This window comes from Solanum dulcamara, chromosome 7, assembly GCF_947179165.1.
Source record: "Solanum dulcamara chromosome 7, daSolDulc1.2, whole genome shotgun sequence".
NCBI classification, from domain to species: domain Eukaryota; kingdom Viridiplantae; phylum Streptophyta; class Magnoliopsida; order Solanales; family Solanaceae; genus Solanum; species Solanum dulcamara.
In genome coordinates, this window is record NC_077243.1 from 22,505,943 (window position 1) to 22,532,698 (window position 26,756).

Here is a 26,756-nt window from a genome sequence, read left to right on the forward strand (position 1 = left end):
CAATTGATTCCCTCCTTCTTGATTCTTAATGTGGGGACTTGGTGCTTGTCCAAATTGAGTAGCTTTCTAGCTTGATTAGGTAACTCAGTAAAAGAGTTAAATTCCAGTCGGCCAGGTATATCTAGAGCCAAATTAGCTATGTAATCTGCCAGCCTGTTCCCTTCACGATAAATTTGCTGAATTTGAACTTCACATAGTCGTGAAATATGCTAGATATCCTCAACTTGTTGCATTGTTCCAGGGAACTTCCCAGGATTTGGTTAAGACTTTGAGTAGGACTAATGAATCTGTTTCTAGGCAAATTGCTGATAAACGCGCAGTAGCACATTGTGCATGTGCTTCTTTAATAGGTGTAGCCTCTTCCTCTATATTAGTTCCTTCCTAAATTTCCTCCCCTTGAGCATAGATAAGATCTCCAGATTGATTTCTCAAACAGAATCCATAGGAACATCTTCCAGGGTTTCCTTTGGAGGCACCATCTGTGTTGCTCGCTAGCAAGTTCCCTTCTAGTGGCTTCCAACATACTGTAGTGTAGTACAATTGTGGTTTATAATTTCCATGGAAAACCATCATGTTAGCCCATACAATAGGAAAATTCTGCAGCCTAGGGTATAGAGTTAATCCCAATCTCCATAAATCACTGTTAGCCTTATAAACTAGGCTTTTAAATGAACACTGTCTCCAATGTTTAAGATCATTCCTTCTTTTCCATAGGTGCCATATCATCACAATTGGTACATCGCTCATGAGTGGTTTCAGCTTTGGACTACAATTTGTTGTCCACCATTTGGTGATCACATGTGATAGTTGTAGACCTTCAATCATAGTACGTGCAACAATAGCAAACTGTCTCCACAGCTGCAGGTCAGAAAAAAGATGATACATTGTCTCAGAATGTGGTTGTGAGCAACACCAACATCTTGAAGCTATGTTTATACCCATATGCTTCAAACATCATCCACCGGAACCTTGAACTTCCAAGCCCTCCATAAGAAGAAAGACATTTTGAAAGGTACTCCCCCCGTTTCAAAAAGAATGTCCTCCTTTCCTTTTTAATCTGTTTCAAAAAGAATGACCCCTTTTCTTTTTTGGTAAAACTTCAATTTCAACTTTCCATTTGGGATGTTTAAGGCCACAAGATTAAAGGGTATTTTGGTACATTTGACATAACTTTAATTTAGGACCACAAGATGAAAAAATCTTCTTTGTTTTCTTAAACTTCGTGTTAAGTCAAACTAGGTGATTCTTTTTAAAACGGAGGGAGTAACTTTTTAGGCCACATGCATTCAGAAATGTCTTCTTTTTCAGCCTTGTGCCTTATATACTTCCATGAACTCCTTATTGAAAAACATCCATTTTGTTCTAGCATCCAGACTGTCTTGTCTAATTTGTTGTTGGTTTTGGGAGGTGGAATGTTGCTGATTATATTAAGGACATAGTCTACAGGAATGTACTCCAGGAAGTTAAGGTAAGAATGCTCCCAGGCACAACTCCCAATAAAATTTAAATTTCCCTCTGCCAAACTCTCTCTCCCCACCTCCGGTGGTCCCGGAAATCTTAGCCCTTCTTTCTTTCCTCCTTTATTTCTTCTTCCCCCATTCTATCAAAATGGAGAGCACCATATATTTTGCAGTAGGATTCAAATCATATGACCTGAAGATGATATCAGGGACGACAGGAGTCTGGTATGACTGGACTGAAAGGAGTAGAAGCGCGATTTCTAGGACTTCCTTCAACAAAAGATCGATGGAATGGATAGTGCAGGTGTTGAAAGAGGCATTTAAGACCAAAGGAAATGTTGTTCGTAGATGGAAGAAAGTAGAAACTTTGTCTGAAGTTTTCATAGCCCTCAACTACAACAAATTTGGATGCTACATCAGTCTGATAAATGTAAGGGGAAGGAGGAGAACAGTTCTTATCATACCAGAGTTGACGACAAACTCTGGATGGGGGGATATTGCAGAAAAGGTGGCTAGGTTCATTTGCAGTCACAAGACAGTGAATAAACTAGAGGAATATAGGCTATCTGATAGCAATATTCCATATGCAATGGTGGTCAGGATCTTTAAGTGGGAAGGCAGAGATGGGAAAGAAACAGAGACAAACTTCACAGTAAAAAGTGGAGGAATCATTAGCATTAATGATTCTTTAATAAACCAAAACGAGGTATTGAAAAGGAGTTTGGTGGGAGATTTCAATGCCTCTGCAACCCTCGCCGAGGTCAGAAGGTGGTCCAACAACAACTGGAAACAAGCCCCTGGTCTAAACATTTATGAGATGGGGAATGGTCTCTTTTTATTTGAGTTTTCCTCCAAACTCATAGCAGAGCGGGTCATGGAAGGAGAATGGATCTGGATGAAAAGCCCAATAAAACTACGATGGTGGAGCCCCTCCATCGAAACATCAAAATCATCAAATAGACCCAAAACGACATGGGTAAGGATCGTAGGTCTTCCACTCCACCTCTGGTCCCAAAGACTCTTCAAGATCATCGGAGAATAGTGTGGTGGCTGGGAGGAAACAGAGGAAGAAACCATGCTACGGAATCATATCAAATGGGCTAGAATCAAGGTCCATGGCGACGGAAGTAACATTTCGAAGGAGGTGACGATCGAAAACGGAGGGACTTATTCACGATGCAACTTTGGGTAGAAGCTCCGGCGAGGGTAACTATCGGAGCGGAAGGACCAACTGAAGCTTTAACCCAACAGTCCATGCAAGAAAATCCACTGGACAAAAGGAGGTGTGATACAGAAGAAGTACAATGGAAGGAAAAGGTGTCAGGGGCATGTGATGAACCACGTGGGCGAACTTGGATATCTGGGGACCATACAGTGGATTTAATGAAAAGAGCTAAACAGGCCTAGATATCCGGGGAAATTTTTTTTGGCCCAACAACTTGTTTGGGCCAGAGATACAAAGGAAATTCTGGAACCCATTTAGGTTTAAATGAGGACCAAATTAAAGACATAAATGGGCTTTTAGCCATTAAATTCTACAGAGGATATAACAAAGGAGAAGATGGCGGGAGAAAAAGTAGCAGGTGAGAATAAACACATGCAAACCCAAAATTCAAAACAGATCATTGAATTAAGTAGCACGAGTGAACAATCTGAAGAAGAGATTACGACCAAAGATCTAAACCAGGCGGAATTACAGTTGCAACAAATCCTTGAAGCTGAACCAGTGGCTATGCAGAACTTGGCAAAGGAAGATCTGGTCGAAACGGAGGCATCATATTGGGTCAACTCACATATATTGGAGTTGAGCAATACGTATGGGGTAGCATTCGAAGGATTTGAGAAGGAGACACTTGCACTACTCATGAGAATTGATGGAAGGAAAACAACAAGAAGCAGGGGAAAGCTATTACCACCCCTAAAAGCAGGGGCATAAATAAGAATGAATTGAAGAAGCTCCAATCTAGTCTTAACAAAGAGGTTGAAGGTGCTAGAAGCAGGGGGAGGGTTCTGAGTCTGATCTTTAAATGAATATTAAGCTGATCACATGGAACGCGAGGGGTCTTAACAACACCAATAAGAATTGGTTAAGACGTGTTTGCAAAAATGGAAAGCGGTGTGGTTTGTCTACAGGAAACCAAGGTGAATAAGGGGATTGCATATCAACTATGGTCTTGCAGATGGATGAGACTTGGATTCATTGAGGCAGATGGTAGCAAGGGGGAATACTTCTTATGTGGGACAGTAGAGTATGGATGGGTACTAAGGTGGAGGAAGGGACCTTTTCAATCACTTACAAATTTGAGTCTACACATAACTACTTTTCCTGGTATTTCACTGGAGTTTATGCCCCACATAGAAGAAACGAGAAGCTAGAGTGTTGGGAAGAGAGGACTGCAATGAAGGCATTGTGTGGAAGATCTTGGGTCACATGTGGAGATTTTAGCACTGTGAGGCACATGGTGGAAAGAAGGGGGTGCAACAGAGTCACAAACATCATGAATGATTTCTTTAGATGGATTGAAGACCTAAAGCTACATGATCCTTGTCTTATAGGAGGAAAATTCACCTGGTTCAGGGGAGGTGACCATCACAGTGCAGCTAGACTAGATAGGTTCCTATACTCTATGTAGTGGGAGGAGAACTTCAAAAGCATCAAGCAAAGTATTCTCCTCAGAGCAGTGTCTGATCATAATCCTATCATGTTGGACAGTGGTAACTGGGAACATAGACAACCATATTTCAAATTTGAAAATTGGTGGCTCAAGGTTGATGGTTTCAATAATATGGTGCAGGGGTGGTGGAGCAGCTTTGAGGTAGAAGGGTTCCCAGATTACAAGCTCAGCAGTAAACTAAAGATGCTTAAACAAAAGCTAAAAGAATGGAGCAAGAAGATTTTTTCTGAACTAGCTCACAGAAAAAACTGTCTGCTTGAAGAATTAGCTGAATTTGACAGAATCCAAAATGATAGAATACTTCAGGATGAGGAAATGATGATAAGAGCAACAATCCTTGTTGAACTAGAAGTATTGGCCAAACAAGAAGAAGACAGATGGAGACAAAAATCAAGAGTATTATGGTTGAAACAAGGGGATAAGAACACTAGGTTCTTTCAAAGGCTAGCAACTGCTCACAGGAGATACAACACAATTGACAGACTGGTGGTAAGGGGGGAGGAGATACAGGATCATGTAGAAATTAAAGGAGCCATGATAGACTTCTATGCCAGACTCTACTTAGAACCTGAATCCTGGAGACCCTCTTTTGATTTTGTAGGTTGTCCAACAGTCTCTACAGAAGAAAATGAATAGTTACAAAGACCATTTACAGAAGAGGAGGTGCTACTGATCATCAACCAGTGTGATGGGGACAAAGCAACTGGCCCTGATGGCTGTTCTGTGGATTTCTTTAAGAAATGTTGGGATATTTTGAATGAAGACTTGATGCTGAGTATACAAAATTTTCATCAGAGGAGTGTGTTTGAGAAATCATTTAATGCTACATTCATAGCTTTAATCCCTAAGAAACATGGTGCAGTTGAGCTAAAAGACTTCAGACCAATCAGTTTGATAGGAGGAGTCTATAAAATCATGTCTAAGTTGCTGACTGAGAGAATGAAGACAATGATAGGGAAATTGGTTGATGAACACCAAATGGCTTTTCTGAGAGGTAGGCAAATAATGGATGCAACACTGTTGGCTAATGAATTGGTAGACTCCTGGGTAAAGCAGAAGAAACCAGGTATGCAAGCTAGACACCGAGAAAGCCTATGACCATGTCAATTGGAATTTCCTCCTAAAAATTCTAAAGGACATGGAAGCACTGAAGGATTCCTCCAGTCTGAGAGAGGTCTTAGACAGGGAGACCCTATGTCCCCTCTCCTATTTTTACTAGCCATGGAGGGCTTGAATCATATGTTAAGGAAGGGAAAGACTAATGGGTGGGTGAGAGGATTTAGTGCACTTACCGGGAGAGGGGAAGAGCTGGAGATCACAAACTTATTCTATGCTGATGATGCTCTTATATTTTGTTAGGCAGAGGAGGCACAAATTAGACACATAAGGGCTATACTCACTATTTTTGAGGGCATTTCAGGCCTCCATGTCAACTGGTTGAAGAGTCATCTCTTTTCTTGAGCTAGCTAAGACATTGGGTTGCGTAGATGCACTACAACAAAGTATCTGGGACTATCTTTGGGTGCAAAGAACAAAGAGCTGGAAGTGTGGAATGTGGTGTTGGAGTGATGTGATAAGAAACTAGCCAGATGGAAAAGCCAGTACTTGTCACTAGGTGGCAGGGTGACCCTCATCAAGTCAGTACTGGATGGATTGCCTACTTATATGATGAGCCTATTTCCAGTCCCCAAGAACATTGAGAAGAAAATAAATAGGCTAAGGAGATCTTTTCTTTGGCAAGGCAATAAGGAAAAGGGAGGTTACAACTTGGTGAAATGGAACAGTCTCACACTTAGCAAAAAACAAGGAGGCGTAGGACTAAAGAACCTAAGTCTCCAGAACAGTTGTTTGCTCCAAAAATGGCTATGGAGATTCTGTACTGAAGATAGAGCCTTGTGGAGGAGATTTATAGCAGGATAGTATGGTTTACTTAACCAATGGACAACTATAGAGGTTATGGGCACATTTGGATGCAGTGTCTGGAAGACCATTAGAAGACTATGGCCACATTTCAGAAACAACATATGCATTAGTGTTGGGGATGGAATGAAGACAGAGTTCTGGAATGAAGTATAGATAGGGGAGGACAGTTTGAGAAACCAATTCCCTCACCTATATACATTGAGTCTACAGAACAATGACAACGTGGCACAAATATGGAGTCAACAGGGTTGGAATCTACTGTTTAGGAGAGCATTGAATGATTGGGAAATTGAGGAGGTTGCTATGCTATTAGAGGTTCTTAATAATTTTCTATGTACTTCTCAGAAGTCTGATAAGCCAATATGGAAGATACACAAAAAAGGTATCTATACAGTGAAATCATGCTATTGGAAGATGAACTATAATGTCTCACTGGTTGATAGATGGCCCTGGAAACTTCTTTGGAAGGTGAAATGTCCATTGAAAGTCTCATGTTTTGTTTGGCTACTCATGTCTCACTCATGAGGCCCTACAGAAAAGAGGCATGCAAATTTGTTCAAGGTGCTTTATGTGTGAACAGGAGGCTGAAGTGAACAACCATCTATTCATACACTGCCAAATAGCTGCCAGTTTGTGGAATATGTTTTTATGCGTTTTGGGGGTTAGCTGGGTGATGCCAAAGACTACTTTGGAGCTTCTGAACAGTTGGCCAGGAGTTGGAAGCAGAGTTAAAAAGGAAGAATGGTGGAAGCTCATCCCAACATGTATCTGGTTGTCCATATGGAAGGAAAGAAACACTAGGTTCTTTGAAGGACATAAAATTACTTTTCAGAGGATTAAAACAAACTGTATTAGTCTTCTATTTTTTTGGTGTAAACAAGATTTGATGGGGGAGGTGGTTGAAGTAGTTGAGTTCTTAGGAAACTTGTAATCTGACTACCCTCATGGGTGTGTGCCCATTACACTATGGGATGTAAGTTTCCAATTCATCATTTCTTGGATGATGAATTTTTTGTGAATACAAAGTTACCCTTATTTCAAAAAAAGGAATGTACTCCAGCAGTTTTTGATGGTTCCATCCTTCATTATCAGCAAACTGACTTACCTCCACTTCTTCTTCCCTTCTTGTAAAATGTGATACAAAGCTCCCATAGAGGTCCAATTATCAAACTAGAAACTTGAATACCCCTCCTAAATACCTCTCCTTATCTGCCACAATATCTGGTGATCTATTATATCCCTCACTATTATCAGTTTCTTCCATACATAGATGCATCCCTACTTTGAGCAATGACAGGGTGCAACTTTTTTACAGTATTTTATTAATCATGAAAGCCCCCAGGGGGATGGTCTGCTGATCAGATTCCAGCATAGCTTGCAGAACAAAGCACTGGAGACATCAAAAAAGGGATCTAAAGTCCATTCCTCCCTCTGATTTTGATAAAATAGAGTATCCCACGCACCCAGTGTCTACCCTTTATGCCTGTTGAATTATGCCAAATTTTTTTTGCAAACATACAATGAATCGTCCTTATCACTCCTATTGGTGGGTTAAGAGCAGATAGTAGATAACAGGAGAATGAGCATGCCTTGAAGAACATGGTTTATAAGCACTGCTTTTCCACCATAGGATAAGAATCTTCCTTGCCAACCATTTATTCTGTTGCCAATCTTTTTTACATTGGTATCATAATAAGAAATCTTGGGACCCATCTTGATGAATCTTGATCCATTGCTTCAAAAATGTTCCATCAGTCTCATGATTTAGTGGCCTCGGAACAAATTTGTGCATTCCGATGTGCCTCCTCCCCTTTCTAGTCGACCATCTCTAACTAATATTTACATGAATTTTGTATTTGCTCTATGCAGGGGGGAAGAAATTTGTGGGAAGCTAACATACTTTGTCCGGAAGAGAGATGGTTAACCACCCCCATGAAGCCTGTGAATTGTGCACCCGCATGTGCATTTTGATACATGGACAAAGGGATCCCTCACCAACTGTTTTCTCTTTCTTTAAAGTAATGATCGACAGGCATTTCTCCAAAGTTCTGGTATAATATGATCTTACACTTGTTTTTTCTTTCTTTTTTGTTTTTGAGTTCAAAGCCTCTTAAAGAAAGCATTGGTTTTAATAACAATATAGGTTTAATTTGTTTGTTTATTTATGAAAGTTACTTGTTACATCCAATTGCTTGTATTTTGGAGAAGCTTTCTTTCTTTTCACAGTTCTAGACTTGCTTCATTTATTTTTAGCTTATTTAATTAGTACGCTATCGCACCTATGGAGCTATCTACTTAAAATACTATGTCGGACATGGCCAAAACATCCCAGACGACCTTCTCTCATTATATTTTTTTTGTGTGTGCGGCTTGCATAGTTTGTCTGATGTGATTTTCTCTGACATCATCCAATCTTGTAGAATTCCACACCCATTCTAACATCTGTAGTTGTACAATTCTCTAGCTTTAGCTGCTCAACATATGCTCTCATATAATATTACTGCTCTTACAACCATGATATATAACTTCATTGAATTTGTTTTGTAACTTCCTATTGCAATGCGCTCCTATAATGCTCCTTTATTCAAACCATCCTATTTTAGTATGTGTATTACATCTTCAACTATCATATCATTCTATTAAAAAACTCAGCCTAGATATTTGGATTGCCTGCATTTAGGACCACAATCCCTTGACAAAGCCTAAGTTGAGCGTTGGTTTCCGATTAAGGGACCTTTATAATCTCATTTGAGTTGTCGAATGAGTTCTGTCAATCGTAGCATTACGTGTTTCAAACTTCGTAGAGATTACACTGCCTATAGAATGTGAAAAAAAAAGAGAACGGAGTAGAAACATTAGAGAGATGACCCTTCTTTTTTGACAAAAGGTATTGTTGTATTCCTCAGCCTTAACAAATGCTGGCCACCTCGAAAAATTGGTGTAGAAACAGAAGTTAGAATCTAGATTTACAAGGCTCCTAAAAAATCTACAAAGTCATCTACTTCCTCTATGCAGTTCTCTTTACACCAAAAAAAATAGGGAGACTAGGCAATTCCATTTTACATCATGAATGGACTTATATTTTTCTTCAGAGAGATGACCCTTCTTGGCTGGAATCTCTATCAATACATTCAGTCCTTTTCCCCTATTCACCTAGTGATGCTTAAACAGAAAGACATTCAAACTATGACCAGATAAGACCAACTTCAATTGGTGATCCATGTAACTTCTTCCAATATTCGAGTACAGTGCCTACCTGCAATTGGGAAATTTAAAATTTTTGAAGCATTACAGCATTGTGTAGATTTGGCAACAGAGAAATAAGATGAAGCTTTCAAGCTAGTCATAAGGGGGAAGGCCCTTTCAATTTTGGAATGGGATAAATCTGTCTCATCATAGGCCCTTTCAATTTTGGAATGGGATAAATCTGTCTCATCATCCTTCAATCATCAAGTCTGCTGCATATATATCATTTGAAAAGTCTTTACGGCAACTTGAGTTCGTTATAAAAAATTATATTCCTTTCACTTTCTAATGGTCCTGATCTGGATTGTTGAAATTTTTGAATAGAGAGTGCCCAAATTTCCAACAATCGAAGAATCCTGAACCCTTCTGTTTAACACTGGAATCTGGATTAGTTTTTCTCAAGTGTGTTTCTCTGTCAAGTGTAAATCAGGGGAATAACTTCTTAAGAATTGACCAAAAAAGGATGAGCTATTTTAAGTCCATTAAATATGCTCCTAAAACCTAAGTTGCTCGGACTCTTCACTTTCAATGCCCCACCTGTGTCGTGTTCTCCAAAAATACACTACTTTTGGAGAATCGGAAACGCACCCGTTGAATTGTTTGAAGAGTCCGAGCAACATAGCCTAAAACTGCTCAACAAAAAATGCAAGTCAGTCTTCAAAGACGTTAAAATTCCACAATAAAATATTTTGTGCTTAGAGAAATTAATAGAAAAACTAGTTGAACCTTGAAATCAGATACTTGAGTTATTTGGTCCTGTAATGCTAACTTTTGAGACACATAATTAGGGAGGTAAGATTGTGGTGTAAGGAGGGTGAAATAAGGAGGTGGATGGAGAAAATGAAGTAATGGAAGGGGTAAAGGGGGAGGGGGGAAAATGTGTTGATGGATTGTAAATTTATTTAGTTGGATTGTGAGGGAATGAATGACCCCAATAGAAGGGCCACCATCAAAGTAGGTTTTAGAGGATGAGGGGCAGATTTGATATCTATTCAAGAAAGAGAATTAGAGACTTTGACAGTAACATTATTAGATGTTTGTTGGGGGAAGGTGGGTGAAGTATGACTATATTTCGGCCGGGGGATGTTTGGGTGGAATACTCATTCCTTGAGATGATAAAAAGTTGGAGTCTCTGGAGGTTAACAAGAGGGAGTTTGTATATTTCGGCCGGGGGATGTTTGGGTGGAATACTCATTCCTTGAGATGATAAAAAGTTGGAGTCTCTGGAGGTTAACAAGAGGGAGATTGTGTCTGGCGTGCGGTTTAGATACATTAGCAATGGAATGGAGTGAGGATTTAGGGGATCTCTATGGACCTATGGGGGAGGGGTCAAAGTAGTCTTTTTGGGAGGAGTTAGAAGCTGAGATGGGGATGTGGGATATACCTATGTAATGAAGCTGTTGAAACTAATAACCACTTGTTCCTACATTGCAGAATGACCTCACAAATGTGGCATTATTCCTTAGTCTATCTGAAAGCAACTGGATACTGCCGGAACACACAACAGACCTTCTCAAATGTTGGATCAGAAGAGGAGGTAGCAAGAGTTAGAAGAAATGGTGGAGAAGTGAGGAGAGAGTTTGGGAGGCTAGAGGTGCAAATGAAATAGATTATAAATAAAGTGGGAAATTAGAAATGGCAGAAGTGAGGAGGGAGTAAGTAGAGAGGGAGAAGGAGAGGCAAAAGGGGTTGAAAAGGGAGCCAATCAATTTGGCCTTGGCCCAAGAGGTTAGTTGGAGAAAGATCGAAGACAGTATGGTTAAGTGAGAGAGACCCTAAAACAAAAATTTCATCTGGGTAGTAGTCGAGAAAAGGAGAAAGAACTTCATAGAGTTTGTTTAAATGGGGTGATGCATTTGGGTGAGAAGGAAGTAGAGGGAGAAATTGTAGATTTTTACAAACGTTTGTTCAAAGTGGAAGAATTTGGAGTTTTTAGGGTTCAATCAAATTATTGTGGAGGAGTGTGTGTAGCTAGAGAAGGTGATTGAGGTGGAGGAAGTGAACAAGGCGATAGAGTGTTGTGTGGGTGACAAAGCTCTGGGTCTTTATGGTTTCTCTTGGCTTTTCTTTTCAGCACTGCTGGAATATGTGGTCAAAACTAATGTGATGGATGTTATTGTTGAGTTCTAAGAAAGGGGTAAATTTGAAAAAAGTTTGAATGCGTCCTTTGTTATCATCATCCCTAAATGGAGGGAGCCATGAGCATGAAGAATATAGACCTATAGTCTAGTGGGATAAACATCTATAAGATCATCTCTAAGGTGCTTTTCATTAGACTTAAGAAGATGTTAGACGAGACTATATCTACTTTGCAGAATGATTAAGTGGAAACGGTAGATTCGAGGAGTAAGCAATGAGTGTTAGGTATGCTGTGCAAACTAGATTTGGAAAAGGCCTATGATCATGTGAACAAGATATTTGAACCTTCCACCTCTATTGTAGAAAGCTGAGAGCTCACCAAGTTAGCTAGCTGCCCTCAACCAGGGAAGTTGTAATTTTCTTATACCACCATAGCTTATAGTTAGTGGTAACAGTGGGGAGCCTCCCTACAACAAGTGTGAGTTCGATTCACATTATCCCCTTTCCCCTTCCAAACCCTCTTATGGCCTCATTTGTTTGCATGTAATGATGGTTTTTGTGTTAATCATTCAGATCTCAATCATTAAGTCTGTTTGTTTTTAAGGTCTGAATCTTAATCATTCAGATCTTAATCATTAGGTGCAATTGTTTATCTTATTTACAACCACTTAATGGGTCTGAATGATTACGATTCATAACAAAGTCTTAATATCACTAATATTTTATTTAAGAATTTCTACAAAGATGATAGACAATTTACTGCTACTCCATCTACTTTCACCCCCCACCACCAATCACCATTTCAGCCACAATTGCCACCACCTTCAATCACCACCACATACCATTCACAACCACCATCTTCAGTACAACAACAACCATCATTATCATCAATCATCAATCACCAATATCAATTGTCATCACCATTAGCCATCATTTGCAATCATCACCATCAATCGTTATTACATCTACTCACTATCGATTATTACCACAATTAGTCAACATTATATATCGCTAACCACCATCATCATTCACCACCGCCATTAGCTATCAGTATCACTCCATTACTAATTATCCGTCGCCACCATCTCCAGCCAAGGTTAATCACTACCGCAACCATTATACCATAAAATACTACCCACAACCACCATCAAAGACAACATCGTCCCAAATCGATATACACAATCACCATCGTTAGTCATTAGCACCACCGATGGCCATATAAAAATTTTAAAATATTTTGTTAATATAATATTAAATCAATTTAGTATTTTATTTGAATTTTATATTTATCATTTTTTAAACAAAGATAAATTTTATACATTCAAATGTTGAGAAAACAAACAATCTTATCTATTCACTATTGCCCATCTCAATATTCTGATATATATTCATATTCAGATGTCTAAATCTTAATGCACATCTTAATATTCAAATGTGCATTCAGATTAAGACGTTTTAATCTTAATGAAAATAAAGGAGGCCTAAGTAATTGAAGAAAAATTATTTTAAAGAAAAGCTATGAAGCTTCTGAGTGAAAAATATTCTTACAGTCCTTTATGCTTTAGCAAAGTCAATGTTCGTGCATTTCTTTTCTTCCGAAATAGTTGGCATACATTTGTTACTTTAACTTTCCTAATTGTTATTTTTTGCAATTTAAATTGACCACATGAAAGGACAGAATTGGTGTAAAATTTCTGGAATTTTGTATGATAACCAAATCCTCAATCTACAATTCAAACTCTTCCGATGGTGTAGTGCGTAAATTATCTCTTTAGCCTAGATGTTGAGATACATATCAGTTTATAGACATTCATATTCTTATGTACAAAATTTTCAGTACTTTCCGTCCAGATTTGCTAGATTGGTATCTCATTTGACTAATCAAGAAACTGAGCTGGAAGACTCAACTGGACAGCGATGGAGGGTGGGAATATGTAATCATAACGGTTCGCTTGCAATTCAACAAGGATGGCGTACCTTTTCATCAGAACATGGTCTAAAAATGGGAGACTTCTTGGTTTTCCACTATGTACAGTGTCAGCACTTCGTTGTGCAAATATATGGAACAACTGGTTGTGAGAAGATCAACTTTTACAATGGCACTCGCACGGGGAAGAAAAGACTGAGAACTAATTCTACAGCAACTTCCCATGATGAGCTGTCACCAGGAACTGACAGAAAGCTAAGGAAAAACTCGAATTCAACACCCTCAGTTACTGCTGTACCAGTATCTGAAAGGTCTGGACACCAGCCAGTGATCACAACTTTTGCATCGAACATTGATGCTGACACTGGAGAGCGACCAATAGTTCCCCAAGATCATAGGGGTCTTATCTCTGGCACATCTCTGAAATCAGCTGAAAATGGTGTCAAGGGTAATTTTCTCCTTTTCATATATGTCATGTTTTCTTAATATCCTTACCGTGTCTGGAGAGATTGGAAGGGAAAAAGAAAGGAAAGGAAAAATACAAAGAGAGAATATAGAAAGGAAGTGAGAGAGAATTTTTACTGGCGCTAATAGAAAACTGATTTCTCTCTCTCCCCACTTCCCATCCTACTTCTCTAGTTAAACGAAAGAAGAAAAAGAAAATTTGTACTTTTCCCTTAGTTCCCTTCCTCTCCCTTATTTTCTGTGCAAATTTGTGATTTACTTTGATTTGCTCCAATATATATTCTCAACAACACAGTGATATGATTCATTAGTCAGTCATTTGGTGTGTTTATTTAATATAAAAAGTCACTATACCAGCAACAATCAAGTTACGGGAGAAAAATCCAAAGCTTCCAGTCTCTCATATTAAGCATATTTTTGTTCTGTTTTCTTCATAGCTTTTCTTTAAAGTAATTTTTCTTCAATTACTTAGGCCTCATTTATTTTCATTAAGATTAAAACGTCTTAATCTGAATGCACATTTGAATATTAAGATGTGCATTAAGATTTAGAGATCTGAATATGAATATATATCAGAATATTGAGATGGGCAATAGTGAATAGATAAGATTGTTTGTTTTCTCAACATTTGAATGTATAAAATTTCTACCTGTTTATTGAGGGGCTCTGCGTCATGTAGGTAAGAAAACAAGAGTTGATAAGCGAGAACAGAAGGAGATGGCAGCAAAAACACGTTGCCCTTCTAAAAAGTTAAATGGTATAACATTTTCATATTTAGTTTATAATTCATTTGATATCCTTTCGCGTAACTGCTCATCATCCCATGAATGTATTCACTGCTCAGTCCCTTTTACCATCCTCTCTGTTACTTTCTTATTTGATATATACTGGATTTGAGTAAATGCAGGAAAAGAGCCAAAAGTAACAGAGAAAGATGGTCAAGGTTACCCTGAGCCCGAAACTGGTAATAACAAAGCTATACGAAGCGAGCCTGCTGATTCAGGAGACACATCATTTCCTGATGCTGGAAACTTCTCATGTTTGCTGCGGGTGGATGGTCGAAATTTCCTGGTGAAAACCTTGCTGAAATATCATTCCTTCTGCTATTAGCTGGATTTTGAGGAATTCATTTGTTTGCTTTCTTCCCTGCAGCATATACTATACACTGTTCATTGGTGTGACATGCGTTTTAGTACTGTTTTCACCTATCCTTGGCATTGAATAATCAAAGAAAGATATTATATAGGGGCTTGTAAGCATATTTTCGGCCTAAATACTCTAATATTTTCGATTATTCATGAAGATTGAGGATAAAGGCTGATTACTTTGTCAGTAAAGTGTTGAAAAGGAATAAAGAAAATAAAACAGAATGTTAGAAGATATGATTGCAAGCCAATCTCATGAATTTCAGTACATGTTTATTTTTACCAAAGGAGGTTCATAGTAAATTATTATGTTAATTTTGATTGCAAGCACCACTCTGATGGTAAAGTTTGTATTCACTTTAATCCAAAAATTAATGAGAATCCTTTGTGATTGATATGACAATCTTTTTTGAAGAACCTAGTCAAAGTGATTGGCAATGGACACTGTTTTCTTGCTCTTTTTCTTGGTCATAGCAAATGGCTGATTTCAACAAACTTTTTATGCTATGAAGAGTGAACATTCTCTCTGTTTCTCAAGTAGAAAAAGTTCGGATGTTCCATAACATTCTGTCAATATCTCATTTCTGTGAAGCAGGGTCTACTTACCATTGCTATTTGAATATTTGGCACTTTCAATTATCTGACTACACTGTTCATTCTTTTTCTTTTTGCCATGATTTAAGGCATAAAGCTCTCTCCTTAGAGACTGTAGTCCACTCCGCATTGTGCTTAACTATATGTATTTGGCTGAAATTGTCTTTTGATTCCCGGATGTATATGCTTTTCTTCTCCATGAGATCTTTGAATTTTGACCTCCTTAAATTACTGTGTAGGAATTACCACAAAGCTGGCCACAATTTGTAGGGAGCAGGAAGAAGATGGGAAAGATTACTATTTATCTCAAAGGACCAGATAATAGACCCAGGCCTGTCATCTATCATGAGGATTTCGGTTCTAAGGTTTTGACAGGAAATTGGGCATCATTTACTGAAGTTTATGGCCTTAAACCTGGAGATGAATGTCTATTCCAACTTTCAAATGAGGCAGAACGTATGTTTACTGTACAGGTAACCCACAAGGTAGATGTCACTCAAACTACTTTGAGTTGATTATCGTGAGGCAGTTGCGAGAACAATGTAATGGGAGCTATGGCGAGATTTTACTTGATTTAAGCAAATCTGTATTGGATATTGACTTGATTCATCCTGTGCTTTTTCTGTGAATGCTATGCTGATACATTCATTTAGCATCATCATCATACATTGAAGCAAATAAAGGGCTCAAAGTTGCAGATTTGGCATGCACCCTTTTCTTTCTCTCTTAGAAACACAGCAGTTAGAAAAAGTAGCTCTGTCCGGCTGAACCCGTGCCACTAGTACTCATTGTGAATGCTGTGGTGGTCAGAGCTAGCTACCCACCAGTTGCTGGTGCCAACACGTTTATATTTCAGCTTGGTATAAGTAGTCAACCTCCCCAAGTATGAATGCCGTCAAGGCTAAGGGTAGACTTTTTGTCCCAACACTTGCAAGTTTAATTGTTTGTTCTCGCATTTCATGATTCAGTTTCAGCTTCTAAATTTCAATGTTGATAAATTAATTGCTTAATTTATGTTACTGTATCTCATCATACGGGATGTCTTTAAAAAGGATAGATATGTTTAATTTTTGACCTTGTTAAGAAAAGTTCAAATAATTTTCTGCGCATAAGAGAAGTCATTTAGAGCCCGTTTGGATGGGTTTTAAGTTGGTCAAACCAACTTATAAGTCTTTTTTTAGCTTTTAAACGTGTTTGTTTAATGCTAATTTTAAACCATAAAGTTCTTAAAGTCTCAAAAATGAAAAATTAGGATTTTTAACTTTTTTTTTCTAAGTGCTTAAAGCCATTTTGTTTGACCATGGAAATTACTTTTATATTCCTTATATTTTAACTAAATTTTCAAACTATCTTTTTTATTTTTTTAACCTTAAAATTCAAACACTTATTTTCAACATAAGTACTTTTATCCAAACACTCAACTGCTTATTTATAAAAATAATTTTCAGCACTTCAAATTTCTAAAAGCATTTCATACATAAAAGTTATTTTTTTAAGTTCATCAAAACCGACTCTTACTCCTTTTTGATGGAAAATAACTTCCGTCATACCATACCAAAATCTCATGAAGGAGAGTTGCATAGGAGTATTTGTACATTGACTATTCACAACGTCCAAATCATGTAAGAGTGATGATAGTCGATAGATAACATAGATACATAACTCGAAAGATTTTGGAATACATAATCATTGTAGATGAAAATCTCCTAACATAAATGTGTTTTGTTTATGCATTCCATACGAATAATCATAGACTATAACCTCAAAAGAATAATTATTTATGAAACTTCTATAATCAGTTTCAGTTTGGAATTGGGAATCTCCATTAGATTTTATTGCTACGTGGTTTTTAAGACAATCTAAACTCCCCATGGTCCCAGAGTATATTCTTTTCCACATAGTTTGCTTCCTCATCCACCTACATATCCAAAAAGAAAATGTGCTGCAAATCATTCTCAAGTCCCACAGGATAACATAGGAATACCTTCTTTGAATTCTGCCAAAGTTGACTAATTAAAATGGCTCAACTTTCAACTGTGACAATTTAGCATGTTCTAAATTACTTTTTATATAAGTCATAATTATAGAATTCTACAAATATCTTGCAAATTGCCCCTCTTAAACTTTGGTTCGATTTTCAGATGTGACATTTTAGCATTTTTCGAACAATCTAATCTCTAATTCTGCTTCCTTCTCTGACCCTGCTCAGTGGCGGATTTATGTAGTTGAAAAGGGATACTATGTCACCCCGTGATTTTTGTTGAAAATTTATATATACACATAAATGTGTTTATATATTTATAAGGAAAGTATAAATATTATACATGGTCCTTTTATAAATAATGAATCTTGTAGTGCTAGTAGTTAGGAGTGTACATGGACCGGGTTGGTTCGAATTTTTTACAAACCAAACTAAATTATCAATTTTTTTTTGGGTTTTTCGGATTTTTTCAAGTTTCTCGAGTTTTTTATAGTATCTAATAAAAAACACAGAGCAGTGCTTCTTAAAAAGAGTTCTTGTACAAAATATCAACATATAAGATGGAGACAGAATACAATTTGAAGTTTTAACTTTAAAATATAACTTTATAAGATGGACTTTTTTTGTATATTATTTAGATGAGATTCTCAAGTCCAAATATAAATGTAAGAAAGAAAACAAAAATTATGAAAAATTTTAAAAAAATATTTATAAATTACATTTTAATAAATATTTTTATGTATAACATAATTTAAAAGTAGTATATCTATAATTGGGTCGGTTTGGATTCGGTTTGACTTTTTTTAGTTAAAATCAAATCAACCCTATAATGGTCAGGTTTTTTTTTCAAACACCAAACCAACTCAAACCAAACCACTAGTCGGATTTTTTTTTCCGATTTGGTTCGGTTTGTCGGTTTGGTGCAGTTTATCGATTTGTCCTGTACAGCCCTACTAGTGGTTAAAGCTCAGGTTTACCACTGTAGGAATGTAAGTTCAAGCCTTGCTGTTGGGTGTATTTTTTAAAATCTTTTTTGCTATGCACATCATTAGCGAATTTATTGTAAAGAAATTGTGAATAAGTAGATTAAAACTCTAGAACTCTTGTAAATAAAATCTTAACTGAAACCAGTAGAACAAGTCTAAATTTTGTATAGTGTGGCACCCAAAAAATTAAAATCCCGATTCCGCCTCTGACCCTGCTACTTGTTCTACTTTGATTATAAAGTATAAAATTCACAGTAAAAAAAATATTTCTTGAAAATAAAATAAAGGGTATTTTTTTTATGTTGTTTGAATAGTCAACTTCAATTCACCTAAAAAGACAAGGACAAATCTATCGGTAGCCTCCTTAAAATTAGCACCAAGTTTCACTCAGACACCTTAATTGGGTGATGTTCACTTTAGACACCTTATGTAGTGTCCCGCTATGTCATTTTAACATTTTTTTAACAATCAACTAAAATTACATAGTGTGTGTAACATATTCACGAATGACCTGACACTACGACTAATTAGAAAAGAACACATGACATTTGAGTGCAAAATAATATTTTAAAAATATATTATAGGAAAAAAAAATTAAATTTCAACCATAAATAATAATAAAAAATACATATTTCTAAACCCTCACCACAACTATCCCACCCCTCGTTCCTCCTTTCTTTCCAAACTTTCTCAGCACCTCCCTAACCTCCAATTTCTTCTTTGTTTTTTTTTTCATTTTAGGATTTTCATTAGATTTAGATTATTTTTTTTCATAATTATAATTGTTGGATCTAAAAAAAATAAAGAAGAAGAAGATGATAGTGGGTGCGATTTTCAAATCTAATTAATTTTTTTTACAATAGTGATAAAATTAATGACGATGGTGAGAAGAAGAAATAAAGAGAGAAGAAATATAAAATATGAGTGTTGATATCCATTTTTTAGGCGAAAAGAGTGGAGGGAGCTAATGGTAGATTTAGAAAAGAAATACAATGAAGAAAAAAAGGCTTAAAAATGGATTTGAATAAAAAATTCGACCTCCATTGAAGGAGTTTAAACTTGAAAAAAAGGTGGGATATGGTAACTTGCGAAATGAAGAAGAAGAAGAAAAAATAAAATAAAAAATGGTTAAATAAAGTCTTTCACGCACTATTATTGAGTATATCACACTCACTTTGCCATATAAGCAAAAAGTGTCAAAATGATATAGCGAAATTCTATATGAGGTGTTTAAAGTGAATATCGCCTACTTAAGATATTTAAATGAAATTTGATGTCAATTTTAAGGAGCCACCGATGATTTTCGCCAAAAGACAAAGAAAAGGTCAGAAAGAAAAAATTGTATGGCTCCCATGTTAGCTTTACAGTTTGAAATAATTAAACCACAATTTAAAAGTGCAGGGAGTTTTCTTATTCCCAATTTTTTATTTATTTATTCAATTCACTTAACTTAGTCATTTTTAAAAGCATCATTTATTAACAATCCAAGACGGACGTCAAATCATTTACTTAAATCATAATTAATGTTACTTTGAATTTTCAATTTAAATATTACCTAATACTTAATTTTTCCATATCTTAATTAAATTTTAAATTATTGTTCCCGAATTTCCACAAAAATAAAATCGTCCATCTTTTTCCTGCAAAAACCCTAATTTCACCAACTCACTCAAGAAATTGTGAAAGCGCAAAATTTAAATGAAAATTACCAGTATATATTTTCTTTCCATTTCCCTAAAATTAGTTTCTTCATTTAAGCTCTGTACTTTCTTCTGCAGTAGCAGAATATAAGTTAGTCACTAGATTTCCACTGCACGTGGTCAGATTATCTTTCTGTAGATACAACTAATTCTAGCTTTTGCAGATTTGCTGAGTTTATACCTTTTTTTGGTATTTTGCTTGTCATATATATTCGCATTTTGAAAAAGATTGTATTTTTATTCTCTTGTTATTCTGGGGTTTTGAGTTCTTGAAAAAAATCGCTGTTTTGGAAGCTTAAGTTATTTAAAGTTGTCTTCAGAGTTTAAGGTGTTTTGAGTTCTTGAAAAAATAATCTTTTTGCTGTTTTGGGAGCTTAAGTTATTTGGAGTTGTCTTCAGGGTTTAAGGGGTTTTGAGTTCTTGATAAAAAAAAAATATTTGTTCTGTTTTGGGGGCTTAAGTTATTTGGAGTTTTCAGGGTTCAAGGGGTTTTGGTTATTTTATTATTGTGTATATGAATGGAGAAAGGAGGAGTTAATAGTTCTGGCGTTACAGTTAAAGGTGATGAAGCTCCTGAAAGCTACATAGTGGCTCCCAGGAGTGAAAGTAAAAATATCGAGTTTAGTGGATCAATTGTAGCAACAACACCATTAAGTGTGACAGAAGAGACGAAAAAGAAGAGGGGTAGACCTAGGAAGTATGGACCAGATGGTAAAGTAAATGTTGCATTGTCACCAATGCCAATATCAGCTTCAATTCCTCTAGCTGGAGATTTTTCAGCTTGGAAAAACAGTGGAAGTCGCCCCGTTGATTCCTTCAAGACGAAGAACAAGTTTGAGGTCGAAACTCCAGGTAACATTTCCATCCAGGCTATTCTATTTTTTAGAATTTGAATCGAATGCTCAGTTATGAGATTAGAATTATAAATGTTTCAGTGTGAGGCTGGATCTACTGGTGTGGATATGGTTTGTTTTGTTTCTGCATTGTTCATTGAAATGAGTTATTGTAAGTATTTAACTTAGACTGGGTCCCCCTTATCAAGAAGGGTCTTGAGTTCCTCACATTATGATGTTGAAGAAGATAATGAAAGGAGAGAATCTTTTCACTGCATCTAAAGCTGCTATTTTCTTGATGCATTGAGCCAAATAGAGTTGGACCACTTTGGCTGTGTATTCTTTTAAACTGATATGACTAGACAGGTCCGTCTTTACCCAATAATTGTGAGATGGAATAAGAACAAATAACCAAGTGCATATAAAGATGCTGATTAACTTTTACAAAGACAAGAAAGTGATGGAATCTATATTGATCTGACCCATGAGACACATACTTGGACTATTCATCTTTCTACAAGACAAAAAAAAATACTGAGCTCGAAATCAGTTTATTCAGTTATAGTTAGTTGTATAAGTAATTATACAAGCTAATGATGTTATTCAGTCATTCACTATGTACAAGACATTCTACTGCTGACAATAGAAAATACTAGACATTCAGTTAGAACAGTAATCATATATATTTGCATGGCCCTATTAAAGTAAATATTCTCTTACCACCTCATTGATCGTTTATTTTTCTCGATCTCTACAAGATTAAATTTTTGTTTTTAACAGCTATGTGTTCTAAGATAGTTGATTCTTTCAGAGTAATAAAAGAATTATCATCATTATGAGACATTTGAAGATATGTCTTCATGAATGAATGCATGCGAGTAACAAAATTCTTTTTGCTATGCTGTATATCGAATTTCGGAAACTAGAATACAAATATACGTGGACATTTTGACAATATATCAATAGATATAATACTATTGTCATATATAATCATGTAAATTGAAGGCAGGTGCGGAGCTACCCTTGCCCGAGGTGTCAAGCGACACTCCGTCGTTGGAAAATTACGTTGTATAGATAGGTCAAATATTGATTTTATACCTATATATATTAATGTTGACACCTCTTGATACAAGGTGAAGAGTTCGTGCAACGGTTGAGGGCTTGCAAAAGCTCTCAATTGTCAGCAGGTCAGGTGTTCGAACCTGGCTCAAGGGTCTTTACTTGAGCGTTTTTTTTTCCTTCATTTTTTTGTGTGCTTACTACTTTATATTTTGACACCCCGGACTTTTTTTCTTTATTTTTTTGTGTGCTTACTATTTTATATTTTGACACCCCTCAATAAAAATCCTGGCTCCGCCACTAAATGAGCCTCATTGAATCTATTAATAAATTATCAAAAAAATTAAAGAAGTGAATCCATTAGTAGACCTTACCAGTGAGCCATTCTGAAACTTAGTAGCTTTTAGTTTTCTCCAATTTGCCATTGAAACTGGTTAAACTTGCTCTCTTTGTGCTTTGCTTCAATATAATACTATTTAATTATCATGCTTATGAATTTCACTTGTTGGAAGCTGATATTATGTTTAAAAGTTTAGTTCCCTGTGTCTTGAAGGTTTAACTTCGTTTGAGCTATTACTAAACTCTGTATTTCCTTAGGGGAGAAGATGGCATACTCTGTTGGTGCAAATTTTACACCGCACGTGATCACTGTTAATGCTGGTGAGGTAAGCCTTATGTATTAATGAATTTCAAATGCTCATACTCCATTATGCCTGCTTTATGACCTGAAAAAAGGAAAGATGTTGTGTGTTGTAGTTAGAATTATAGAGAGACTTATCTCATCTGTTTCTTTCATTTATGAGTTATGAGTATAATTGTAAAAATATTGGGGAGGGATACAAGAGAAGTTAATCTGATGTTATGGACTGCATCACAAAGTTTTCTTTTTGACTTAATCCAGCCAAATAGTGGTGTGACTGAAATAGAAGGAACAGTTAACCTAACTAATGAAAGTTCATCAGTACTCAATGTTTAAAACATCATCTCCCCTTCTAGGTATACTCTTGCGGAAGTGGGTTAAATATGACTTCTAGCTGGCGATATGTGCAATGTGTTTCTAGGAAAGCACTGATAAAGCACAAAGAGGGATATTGGGTCAGACATGTCGATTATCGATTAAATATATGATTCTATATGTCAAGTTCAAATTTCTATAATGTATTTTACTAGTCAAAAAGGAGTAACGATAAGAGGTGAATAATAAGCAAAAAAGAACTTCCATACAGATATATTTTGGATTTTGGCTATATATGTCAGTCAGCCAAAGGTGTCAGACCTATATTTCTCACTGTTCTGCTTTTGGACAAATGATGAATAGTGAATACACATGCCACCCCTTGGTGAAGACAATAGAGAATATATTGGTGAAAAGTAAGAATTTCCTGAATTTGACATGAGGTATATAATTTCTAATGTATTTTAGCAGAAACGGTTTAAAGCACCTGAATGAAGTGTGTTGTCGGCACATGGTATTCTGCATTGTGTTAATATGATCTGATGGAAGAAACATGTACTGAACCTTTGTTTCCTTTAAAAGAAGATGTATTTTTAATTCCTGGCATGAGCTTAAACTGGCTGCCATCTCTGTTCTCCATCTCCTCCTTTTCTTTTTTTACCCCACCAACTGAGTGCTTCATTTGAATGATAGGAATCAAATTTGGTCTGATGCCTAGACCCTTGGGTAATAGGAATATATTATATGGCCGTCTCCTATGCAGTAGAGATTGATGCACACATGTCATTGCTGTATTCTATATTTATAATTTTCTCTGGTATGAATAGCTATTCCTACTAAAGCAGTTGAGTGGGATGTACAAAAGTTTCACCTACACCTACAAATGGAGTTTCGGTGTTATCCCTTCAAAAGTGAAAAATAAATTTGTATATCAAGAACTAGCCCATTTAGGCAAATACTTTGCCTTTCGCTTTGCTGCAATTCATCTGCATCTAGCCTCTTGCTGGTTGCATGCTGCTGTCTACTGCTGAATGAAATGAGACATTATCAACATGGTTTTTAAGGCATCATAGGCTGAGGAACTGTGGAATTCTTCTGATTAAAAAAATGAATCGTCAAAAGGGTCAATTTTTTGGGAAAGGAAAGTCAAAGAGGACAACGAGTGGGGCGGAGGTAGTTCTAGTTGTTACTTTTATTGTGATTATTACTTCCTAGCCAGTATGATTGATACAATATCCTATATTGTAACTGGATAAGTAATTAACATGGCTACAATTCACCTGCTTTCCTCAAGTTTTCTGCTTTCTCAATTATACATATTTACATTTAACAAATTTCCTATGATATACGTAATTGTGATTAGTTTGATGTACAGCTAGTAGATATCCTGTAACAATTTGTTGGTGCTTATCGGTTATTTCTATTTTATAATAAAGAACTACATTTTTGAGTGCTGACACCGTAACGCTAATTACTTCTATTTAGTATGTCTTGAAACCAACATCTCTTGAACTTTTGGAAATTAGACAACTCCTGGATGCAGTGGTTGTATCAAGATGACCTTTTTTAAAGTTCATTCCTTATATCAAGTATTTTATGTGGTTTTCAATAATGCAGTATTGAACATCTGAATTAGGAAAGGCAATACTGGAATCTTGAATATGGGTGGAATAAACAAATTTCAATTTAATGCTCATTTGCTCTTCGCTCACGGTGCATCATACCTGAAGAAACTAAACACTAGATCTGGAGACTCTAAAGTTTATAGCCTAGAGAACATTTTTTTCCATACTTCCACATGTATTGATTTCTGTAGTGATAGTTGTCTAGAAAAGATGCAGTTGCTTACCTCAAGGGTTTAACCTACTTGTGCACATGCACTTGGTGCTTTAGATTGATACCCTCTTCCCATTATGGTAGGACTTTAATTGCCATATTTCTGGGAAATACAAAGTAGAAAGTAGGCCAAACAAAGCGGGATGGAGGTAGTAATTTTCAGTCCAAATATCAGACAGTTAACCCAATCCAATTTTTGGGGCTTGGTTGCGTAGTCAATTGAGGGATACATAAATAATTCTCATGCAGCTTGTCCGCCAGGTTAAAATATGTATTTGATGAAACATGCTTACAAGAACTTGCACCAAATGCAAGAAAAATGCCATCTCACTGTTGGCAAACAATTATAGTAGCTGAGGAACCTTGCTTCTGAACATTTAGTTTTGCTGAAATTTCCTTGGATGTTTGTACTTCTCTTAGTATACTTAAAATCCAATATCTTTTTATTTTATTTTCTTTGGTGTATTAGGATGTCAACATGAAAATAATTTCATTTGCTCAACAAGGATCTAGAGCTATTTGTGTGTTGGCTGCAAATGGTGCAATTTCAAATGTCACACTTCGTCAGCCTAATTCTTCTGGTGGTACTTTGACCTACGAGGTGTGAGCCGTTTACTTTTACTATGCATGTATGGATGTGCTTGATTTCTTTGCTGCAGCATATACATTTTGTAACACCCCTTGGATTCTGATGTGTAGCCTCATCAATTGAATAAGAGCAAGAAAAAAATCATGCATGCATAAAAAGTATACTTCTGTCCCATTGGGAATGAATGCAAGAACGATAATGGATCATTCATCATTAGAGCATTTCTTCTTATCTAAATTATGATTTATGATTCTTGCTTGCTACAGGGTCATTTTGAAATTCTCTCTCTGTCAGGATCATTTATGCCTAGTGATAATGGAGTAACAAAAAGCAGATCTGGTGGGATGAGTGTCTCTCTTTCAGGCCCTGATGGTCGGGTTATGGGAGGAGGACTTGCAGGCATGTTGTTAGCTGCTGGTCCCGTTCAGGTTAGTATGGAACTACCAACATAGTTGGCTCACTTTCTTTTTCCAACAAGGTGCTAGGCAACAAGCTGTTCAAGTGAAAAGAATCACATTTTGGGATGATTGGCTGGAATTGCCACACAAAACATAGTTGTACTTTTCCTTTGTGTGCAATATTATGCGTCCATGAAAGTTATCTTATGAATGGCAAATTGCACCCACAGATATGAGTGAACTGCTACTTTAAATATCTTCTTCCTTTAATACTTTTACTATTTCCTCATTCGTGTCTGGCAAGCAATCTTGCAAAACTAATCTAAACGTCTTGAGTGCATCAGGTTGTGGTCGGTAGCTTTCTGCCTGGTCACCAGCTGGAGCAGAAGCCAAAGAAGCAAAGAGTCGAGCATGCTGCTTTTGCCGCTATTGCTGCCCCTCCCATTTCTGAAGAACGGACTGACGGAGCTTACTCTGGACCTAGTCTCAACATTGCTGCTTCTATTTCCTTTCCTGGGGATAACTTAGTCTCTGCAAATTCTATATACAGCTCAAGAATCTCAATGTCACAAAACAACATTTCTTTGCCCGGAGACGAATCTAAAGAGCAGAGCCCTTCGTCCTGATTGAACTGAATGTTGTACTGTTGTAACCTTATTGCTAATTGTTAGCCTCATGATCCCTTTATATGATGGATACTAAAAAGTACTAATTGACTTTGATAGGATGCAGTAGGGCATAATTTGTGTTTAGTTCAACTTAGAAGTACTTCACTCTTGTTATAGGTGTCACAAGATAGGATTTTTCTACCAGTAGGAGCTGTTATCAATTATCACATTTTTCTGATTGACTTGATGTTGATGTACCACTAAATCTTTATATGAAACTGCAAAATGTTTTTCTAA

The 26,756-nt window shown here is 36.5% G+C and overlaps 2 protein-coding genes across 10 annotated transcripts in view; both read left to right on the forward strand.

Moving 5' to 3' along the window:
- Positions 1-16,479, forward strand: part of LOC129893793 (B3 domain-containing protein Os11g0197600-like) — a 32,406-nt gene extending 15,927 nt beyond the window's left edge. For 6 of the 8 annotated variants that reach the window (XM_055969183.1, XM_055969184.1, XM_055969186.1 and 3 more), the window contains 5 exons: positions 7,928-8,109; positions 13,221-13,758; positions 14,455-14,532; positions 14,683-14,846; positions 15,754-16,479. In XM_055969183.1, the coding sequence (XP_055825158.1) occupies positions 7,975-8,109; positions 13,221-13,758; positions 14,455-14,532; positions 14,683-14,846; positions 15,754-16,029 (1,191 nt within the window). In that variant the 5' untranslated portion in view covers positions 7,928-7,974 and the 3' untranslated portion in view covers positions 16,030-16,479. Of the gene's footprint in view, positions 1-714; positions 1,013-1,316; positions 8,110-13,220; positions 13,759-14,454; positions 14,533-14,682; positions 14,847-15,753 lie in introns of those variants that run through there. The other 2 variants (XM_055969185.1, XM_055969190.1) reach the window with 2 other exon arrangements.
- Positions 16,480-20,079: 3,600 nt separating this feature from the next.
- On the forward strand, positions 20,080-26,756 carry LOC129893794 (AT-hook motif nuclear-localized protein 1). 2 transcript variants are annotated; one of them, XM_055969191.1, is made up of 5 exons: positions 20,080-21,033; positions 22,671-22,738; positions 25,334-25,465; positions 25,720-25,881; positions 26,196-26,756. In XM_055969191.1, the coding sequence occupies exons 1-5, from the start codon at positions 20,700-20,702 to the stop codon at positions 26,475-26,477; spliced, it is 978 nt and encodes a 325-aa protein (XP_055825166.1). In that variant the 5' UTR covers positions 20,080-20,699; the 3' UTR covers positions 26,478-26,756. The 2 variants fall into 2 exon arrangements, with proteins under 2 accessions (XP_055825166.1, XP_055825167.1); XM_055969192.1 differs by lacking the exon at positions 25,334-25,465.

Coding starts and splice junctions, on each gene's coding strand:
- LOC129893794 (XM_055969191.1), top strand. CDS start 20,700: ATGGAGAAAGGAGGAGTTAATAGTTCTGGCGTTACAGTTAAAGGTGAT. Junction 21,034..22,670: donor GTTTGAGGTCGAAACTCCAG/GTAACATTTCCA, acceptor GTATTTCCTTAG/GGGAGAAGATGGCATACTCT. Junction 25,882..26,195: donor TAGCTGCTGGTCCCGTTCAG/GTTAGTATGGAA, acceptor TGAGTGCATCAG/GTTGTGGTCGGTAGCTTTCT.